Below are 8,904 nucleotides of genomic sequence, written 5' to 3'. Positions count from 1 at the left end.
CAATTTAAATTTATTTCCCTTTTTGTGTGTGTGTGTCATCCCAGTAACGATGTCATCATCAATAAGTTTACTCAATCCACTAAAAGCCTTAAACACTTCAATCAGTTCTCTTCGCAGGTATCCCTCCTAATACGAGACTTGCAGACTGGTATAAGTACTCAAGATAGCTTTATAGAACTGAATAATTACCTCCTTGTCCCTGCTGGCAAAATTCTTGTATATCATTGAGGGAACCCCATGAGCTGTCCTAGCAACCAGTGTGCGCTGCTCGGAGAATTCCATTTGGACTGTCCAAATAACCTGTCCACCCGTGTAGCACAGTGGTTATAATCAACACCGGGGGGGAAGGGAGGCGCTGTGCTCGGATCTAATGGGTAGCACAGTTGGTATAATCACCGTCCTTCCCACACCAGGTGGAAAAGACCTGAGTTCGAATTAGTCAGTGACACGAGGAATTTTAATGGGCCTTTTTCATAAAGTGGCTGAGTTAGTCGATTTCTGGTGACAGTAATATGGTTTTTTATTTCACGGAAACTCTGGTTTTTCATCCAGAAAACAGAAAATCTGTTAGAGATTTTACAGGCAGTTTACAGGCATATTATATATACTGCGCAATATGGCCTAAGTTGCTGATGCGCCTAAAACACCACTATAACCAACCTCATATGACAGTGTTTTTTTTCTCCTGTGTCTCTTTCTCTTGCTATACCTGTGTAGAACCTCGCAATTTCCATTACTAAACTTCAGTTGGCACCACTCAGCTCATCTCCCTAATTTTTCTAGGTCTGGTTAGTAGTATGCCTTGATTCTTGTCATGAACTACCCTAACAACCTTCGTATCATCTAGAAACTTAGACTGTAAGCTTTATATACCCTTACGATTATCGTTAATAAATACTGTGAACAGTAAGGGGCACAATACTAACCTTGAGTGACTCCACTCTCAGAAGAGAAGTGCCCGTTTGTAACTGCCCACTGTTGCCTCCAACTGAACCATCTCTTTAACCATAGCAGTAACTTGTCCCTAATGCCACACAGCCCCACTCTGTATACACCAGTCTTTCACGTGGAACAGGGCTAAAAAGCTTTACTGAAACCTAAATATATGATGTCAAAATTATTTTTTTGCATCAAGGTCCTGAATCATCAGAATGGTCAGGTTTTGTTAAGGGGGAGATCTTGTGATCTCCCCTTAACAAATCCTTATCCAAATACGTTGGTTCTTGCTGGATCTTGGATTTTCCAATGTTTCTGTGTGCTACAGTGACATTAAATTTTGTAAGATCGCGGATGTGATGACTCTTGAATGGCTATTTTAATGTGGTGATCACCATTTATCCAAAATGTGTGTGCTGTGGTGCTGGGAGTTTAAATCTGTCATTAAAGTTCTGGGACTTTGCCAGTTGGGAGCTGCAGATAGTGAGGCTCTCCTAGAGAGTCTATCCAGCGGTAGTTGAAACGTTTTTAAGAAACAAGTAGATTCTGCACCCTAAAGAGGTAGGCAGATATGCAGGTCTTCAGTAGAGGCCGGAACAGTTGATAATGTTTACGGACCCTTCAGCATAGTTCAAGATCTCACACACGTTTGAGGGACAGTCTCAAGTTGAACGCCTGTTCCCCTTCAAGTGCTGATTGACTTTCTTTTTTCATTATAAGGCACTCAACACTGCTAGTTATATGGATATGCTTCAACTATTGGCCCGATAAAAATTCCTCACGTCATCTACAGGATTGGAACTCAGGTCTTTCCCACCCGGTGTGGAGAGGACCGCAATTCTACCAACTTGCATCAGTAACGATTCGAATCCGGTTTTTAATAGTATACCTTTCTGTTCCAATAGGTATATGTACGTCTCTGGGCATATTTTTTTTTTCCATTCTGGATGAGTTTACAGTTAACGCCTCGTGACCTTAATTGTCTTAATAGCCATATACTTACGCAATAATTCTTTCACAGCAAATGCTGAGGGATAAACATGTAGATAAGTTTTTGTTTAAGACCAGGACCAACATTGAGATGGAATAACCTGAAAAATTAAACATTAAAATAAATACAAAAAAAACTGATCTAGAATGGTGTTTCTTTCTTCCACCTCTTCTTGCAGTCTTCAACGTCTGAATTATTTATTTGGGGCGTTGAACACTGATAAACTGAAAATTTAAAGATCCGAACATGCTGTCCTCATTTCCCTTCGTAGTATGTCACGGCCCTTGAAAAGAAATATTTATTTCAATCCACCTTATTTTAAAAAGAAACTCCACATTCTCCATCGTGCTGTTACTTTTCCAGACAGAGTGTCTCGGTGTGTTGAGGTGAAAAGACAATAAAGGGAAGTCCCCAGCCTCGTGTCACATCAGTACGGGTTGTCAGATCGATGGGTTGTAAGTAGACTCCGGAAATGGACGGATTACAGCGCGTATCTTGGTGTGCTAACGACCTCCGGGAATTACGAGAGCCTTGAAAAAGCGAGAATTATAATTTATTCGGAAAGTTAGTTGGACACTTCGCTTCGGAAAATTTATCTCCATTTGCAGCACTCTTCCGGGTGTCAACTGGGGAAAAAGTGAAAGCAGCCAATCATTAAGGTAATGAGCGGCTGCTTTAAGTCGGTCGGAGGGCAAAGGTAAAAAGAGGCGAAGAGAAATACTGATAGATGATGTTCACCGAGCGATGAAAGTCTAGCAATTACAGCTAGCACGTGAGGGTCCCTTCGAATCAAAGTGCATTTTGTAAGGCTTAATGTGAAATGTGTTTTCCCAGGGTGCTTTGCAGAAGTTTGCACTCACCTGGCTTTGCGAGATAAGATACTTCAAGAAAGAACAGTTTATTTCCAGCCTTCTTTATTGATAGAGGCAAGTTGGAGATAAGTTGGAGTCCGCGATACCAGCGTAAATATAAAATTAATTGCTTACATGGCTGGGCGAACATGTAAACGCTCTCTGTTACTTCTTCCGTTTAAGGGTAACTGAGAATATGTGGTAAACACAAGATAGCGTACCAAACATAGATTAGTGAAAGCAACTTCCATTTCACAGGAAATTATGTACCCAATTGAGCAGCTCTGAAGTAATTCGAAGCTTTTATTGCCACTATCAGCGCGTACATTAATAAAAATGGTAATATGGAATACAGTGGTTGCCAAAAGGCATGTGAAACAATAAATTGAAAACTTTCGACGTGATTTTTTTCTTTTGTTTTGTTTTGATCTTTGTTGCGGGGTTTTTTTTTTTTAGGAGCATTAGCGACTAAGGCCATATTGATCCTGATATAATGTCTGGTAATTTTTTATTTGCTAGACGAAAATCCCGAATTTCCGAGAGAAAAAAACCATGCTGCCCTCGTCTGAGACCGACTAACTCGGCCACGTTGTGAAAAAAAAAAATCCTCACGTCATCGACGGGATTTGAACTAGGGTCTTTCCCACCTGGTGTGGGGATTACGGCGTATTCTTTAGTTTTAAGAAATTCAGAAAAGCAATTGATTGGCTAACACAGAAGCGAGCTATCCTACTGTCATAAAAAAAGTATTCCAACCACTGTCCTAAATTAGTGTGAACCTGGCAGTTTATCCGAAAATTGAAAGATCTTAAATCCGAAAACATCTTAAATCATTTTTATCAGATCTGGCAAGCGCATTGGGATTCTACCCCTGAACGTCTTGTCACAAAGAGATTCATTTCCCAAATAACCTTCACCAACTCTTAGCACCCCCCCCCCCCTCCCGTTTTGACTGTGGTCTCTTTACTTCCTTCATTCTCACTGGCCATGGCTCCCTAAATGCCAAACTTGCTGCACTTGGCATCATTGAGGACTCCCACTGCTCCTGTGGGCTCCCAGAAAGCTGGGAGCATATTCGTATCACTGCCCAAAGTATGAAGACTCCAGGGGACGTCTCACTACATCCATGAGAGACCTTCCATCTGGAAAAGAGCACTTTTTCATTGCTGACCAGGACAGTTTCATCGCGCTTTCACAGTTCGCCGAGGAAGTGTTCATCAAACGTAGGAACAACCTGAGAATCCAGGCCAACTTGATAATACCAAATTAATATTAATACCAAAAATCCTTGAGTCAATAAATGGGTTAACATGGGGACCTATAGTGTATGTCAATTATCCGAATCAGCAATCTATTTCGGATTATCGAGTCCCGTTGTATTATTGAACGGTAGTACTTTGTCAATGACTATAATTAGCGATTCTTTTCCAGAAAATTTGAGTTGGTACATTTGATTTAAAAGACTATATCAATAAATTTAATAATATTTACAAATTTCGGAAATTCTTGCTGATGAATTAGAATGAAAAGATCGTATTAAACACAACTGTTATTGTGATTCAGTTGATAGGGGCTTTTAAGCCTCGTAACCTTTCCCCCGAGGCTGCTGAAGCTACTGAACTATTTGATAAAGCTGTTTTATGAAGTTGTGAGGCCCTCATTGTGATGTCCTATGCCACAATGAAGGGAGAAAAGTTTAATTACCCAGATGCGAAACCCATCAAGACATCGACCGCTGAGGAAACACAGTGAAAACATGGAGTCAGTAGCTGCCCTTTTAATGCTTTTATTCCTCGCTTCCCTCTTAATCTTTTCTTTCCCCCCTACGGAAATGGCTTAGGTGACGCTTAGCTGTACGCCATAAACTTATTAAGTATGCTGGTAAGTTGGCCGGCGTTCCAGTCATAAATATTGTCATAAAAGTTGATGGCAGGAGTTCACCCAATAGGAGTCCAGTTTTCTACGCATTTCAGCTTGGCTGTGCACCAAGCACCCTTCTTTTGAAGTGGTCCCATGAACAAGTTTAAATCACGTCAATGAACATTTGGAAAAGTGGTCAGGGTTTACTCGTTCTCTTGACACCTCGATGACTAACAGAACGGAAGTTGAAATATATGTCTGTGATGAAAATGTCATGTGTTTGGAGGAGGTTCAAGGTTTGCTGGATGTGGCAACAATTTCATGTCGGCAGCATAAAAGTAGTAAACATATCCCAGTAAGGGAACTCGTACTACGAAATGGTGAGGATAAAAGTAGTGTAACATGAGGATCATGTCAGGGACGTTTAGTGCGAAATGATCGAAGAGTGGCAGTACACTATATAATCAAAAGTATTTGCATACTGATCACAAATATTGTGTGCTGATTATTTATTGGTTGATTGTTATTAGGTTTTAAGCGCATCATCAACAGGACATATTGCGCTGTATATAATATGTCTATAAATTGCATGTGTTCTCTGGTCGAGTGCCCTCGTGGTTAGCACAGTTGGTAAAATCGCCGTCCTCCCCGCACCGGGTGGAAAAGACCTCAGTTCGAGTCCCGTCAAAGACGGAAGGAATTCTTATGGACATTTTTCGCAACGTGGCTGAGTTAGTCGGTCTCAGGCGAGGGTAGCTTAGTTTTTTCTCCCGGGAACTCAGGTTTTTCGTCCAGCAAACACGCAGTTTAGAGGCAATATACACAGAGCAGTATGGCCTTAGTGGCTGACGCTCCTAAAAACCCTACAAGAATAATTGGAACAGCCTCCATACTCACTCATGGTACCCTGTGAATTCGTTCTTTTTTCTCAGTTTACTACAATTTCAATGATTTAATAAGCACATGGCAATATCATAGGCGAGAATCGTAATCTTCAGAACAAAAAATAATAAATAAATAAAGATTTGGTGAAGTCGTCTTTCTCCGGGAGGACTCAATAGTTTTACTTTCTAAGATCAAAAGGAAAATTATATATTTTGGGATTATAAGATTATACCAACCGTCAACGAAAAACACCTCGGTTAATCCGAAATAAAGATACGCAACTTCATCCGATATTTCAAACTTTGTATCCTGAAATGAGACAGCATATCTGAGGCTCGGGCTTCTTTTCTTCTTCAATAATTATGTCTGGGCTTTTCCAAAATTTAATGAAACATTCCTTCTTCAGCATTGCATCTATCACTGTTTCAAATACGAGGTTCTTTTCCTGAACAGTTTGTCACCAGGTAATGCCCACACTCCAGTTTCAACCGTAAATCTTCTCTTAATGCAGACAGCAATAGATGGAGTTGGAGAATTGCTTTCGCCAAACTCTTGGTCATAGACTTTATATATGGCAGTAGCTTCTTAACCCTTTGACAGCATGCTCTCGTAAATATGTTTCTTTTTGTTTGTTTTTTTTTTCAAATATAGTCGCCAAAGTTTATGTTTTGAAAATTTGTTTATTTACCTCAGACATAGAGTTATCTGGGATGTGCAGGTGGATCAGAAATTCAAAATACCTCAGGTTATCAGCTCCAGGAAGATTAAACTCCTGTAGGGGGTGGGAGATATTTCCACTCAGAAAGGGAGAGGGGAAAAATGGAACCCTTTTAATAAATCATGATTTATTTTCCATTTATTCCATTGCCAGCAATGATTGGAATTTTGTAATAAAGGGAGACTGTGCATCGACAGATGTGCTTACTGAATAGAAAGAAAAAACAAACTTTAATTTACCGTGAATTAAAGGTGGGCTATTATAGAAGAATGGTATGTAGGTTATTAAAAAAAAAAAAGAAAAAAACTCTGCTCATCTTCAACACAGTGGACATTTTATCTTATATCAAAAGCATCAAAGACCAAAATCCAATTTGAATGATTTAACCACACAGACAGAAGAATGATATCAATATATTATTTTTATTAAAAAGTACCAAAACTACTTTTATTAAAAATATCCATAATCTCATATTTTGAAGACACCAATAATACTATCACTAGTGAAAAAATTAGAAACCTTTTTTCAGTATGTAGCAATCCCATCTTTTGACCGATTTATAGCCCAAACACATCATGGCATCGATTCCATTAGGAGTCTAATTTCGGATTTCACCATTCTTCAATCAAGATATTTATCAGCTGTAAACTATCCTTTCCAACGTATACCAATCTTTCTAAATAGAATTCAGACCTGGAGAATTATGGCTAGAGTGTATATTGTAAAGTTTTGGAATGTTCCTGGAACCGTTCACATACAGTTTTTGCACGGTCGATAGTTGCATTGTCGTCTTGAAAGAATCCATCGCAGTCCTTGTAAAAATGAAGCATTGCAGAGTGAAGTTGGTCCAATACATCAGAAAGAAATTCATTGAAGGTAACACGACATTCTATTGGTACGAGCGAACCCAATCTGTACCAGCAGAACATACTCCATACAATAATAATACCAACAAAGTTTTAAATTCTGCAGAACAGTTTTGTGGACGGCTACAGAATAAGCTGTTAGCTTACTTTCCTAATTTTAATAGTTACCAACTTAATTAGTACCCTAGTTAAATTAGGTCTGTCATTATTCACTAAAGGAGAGCTAAATGTTATGCAAAGTAGAAATAGGTGGTTGGAAAAAAATAGTATTCGTGGAATTAGGTATCTTAAAGCTAATAGAAAAATATGTTGTTGTTGTTGGGTTTTTTAGGAACATCAGCGATTAAGGCCATATTACTCCATCTGTAAATTGCGTGTGTTCTGTGATCGATTTTCTGTTTGCTGGACAAAAAACTATGCTACCCTCGCCTGAGACCGACTAACTCGGCCAAATTGTAATAAAGGTCCATAAAAATTCCTCCCTTCATTGACGGGACTCGAACTCAGGTCTTTTCCACCAGGGGGAGGATGAAAATTCCACCAACCGTTCTACGAGATACTGAGAAACGGTTTCTAACATTTTGGCCAAGCAGTGTAATATATTGCTTATCCAAAATATATACAAGTATTCATATAACGTTAAAGGTTGGTTATCAACAAATTCATTAACATGTTGATAGCTTAGTCGACTATTAAATATAAAATCAGACCGAATTACAGACTGACGCTCCATGACCTTAGATGCCTTAAATCTAATCATTGTCAGGTACATGTTTATATATTGACAGGTTGGCTAACGAATACGAATTTATTAACTGGAATACAAATGTGTTGCTTGTAAATGTGTACAATTTTTTCACGTGTACTTATAACATGGTTCTACCACGTTAAGTAGCACCATGTATTCGTAATCCATATCAAAGATTTCAATCCATATTTATTGAAACAGAGAGAATTTTGATGCAGCTGACTTTCAAAAATCGGAGTGATATTGGCTGGCACGCCACCAACTTTAGCAGAATATTTTATTTAAAGTACATGGTATGGATTTTCAACACGTATCACTTCAATATTTGGTTGGTAAGGACTAAAACTGATTCTTCTTCAATATGGAATTCCATATTCTGGAGGGATGCCTCGAAATATATGGCAGCCAAAGACGAAAAAATATTCCTCTATGGCCGCATAGAAAGCAAACATTTAAGTAAATTTTCCAGGATTTTAAAATTTAAGTAATATAACCTTGATATTAACTTAGTAGACTGAAAAATATAAATTTATTTTTCGGTCTACTAATATATTTTGTCAACGACGTCAGAAAACTTTCATAGCCTTCCCGGGTTAGTACATTTGGTAGCCGTCCGCCCCTCAGTGGATGGAAAATACCCGAAATCGAATCTCGTTGATGATGAGAGGAATTTTTGTGAGCTTTTTTACAAAGCAACTGAGTTATTTGGTCTCAGGCGAGGATAACCTGGTTTTTGCACCCAGAAGTTCGGGTTTTTCATCCAGCAAACAGGCAAATCGACCATAGAACACACTCAATTTCTAGACATTATATTGATGGCGCAATATGGCCTAAGCCGCTGATGCGCAGAAAAACAAACCAAATTTTTTATATATCTGAAATGAAATGTTAGATTTAAATACTTACAGGTTATGAAACATTTTAAATACATATTTACTCTTGTATATTTTTAAGAGTAGTGCTCAAATAATTAGGTGATCACAGCACACGTACAAACGATTTTTATGTAAATATGATAAAATAAGTATCTCATGGTGTAGCAAAAACTA

The 8,904-nt window shown here is 38.6% G+C and overlaps 1 protein-coding gene across 1 annotated transcript in view; it reads right to left on the bottom strand.

Moving 5' to 3' along the window:
* Positions 1 to 1,951: 1,951 nt before the first annotated feature.
* The window catches only part of LOC150082494 (polyadenylate-binding protein 2-like), an 83,363-nt gene continuing 76,410 nt past the window's right edge, over positions 1,952 to 8,904 (bottom strand). Inside the window, exon 7 of the mRNA XM_090377791.1 lies at positions 1,952 to 2,027. Coding sequence (XP_090233917.1) covers positions 1,952 to 2,027 — 76 coding nt within the window. The remainder of the gene's footprint in view (positions 2,028 to 8,904) is intronic.

Source organism: Mastigoproctus giganteus, chromosome 7, assembly GCF_048544385.1.
Source record: "Mastigoproctus giganteus isolate SK-2022 chromosome 7, ASM4854438v1, whole genome shotgun sequence".
NCBI lineage: Eukaryota > Metazoa > Arthropoda > Arachnida > Uropygi > Thelyphonidae > Mastigoproctus > Mastigoproctus giganteus.
Note: the sequence above shows the minus strand (reverse complement) of the source record. Positions and strands in the feature narration are given on the sequence as shown.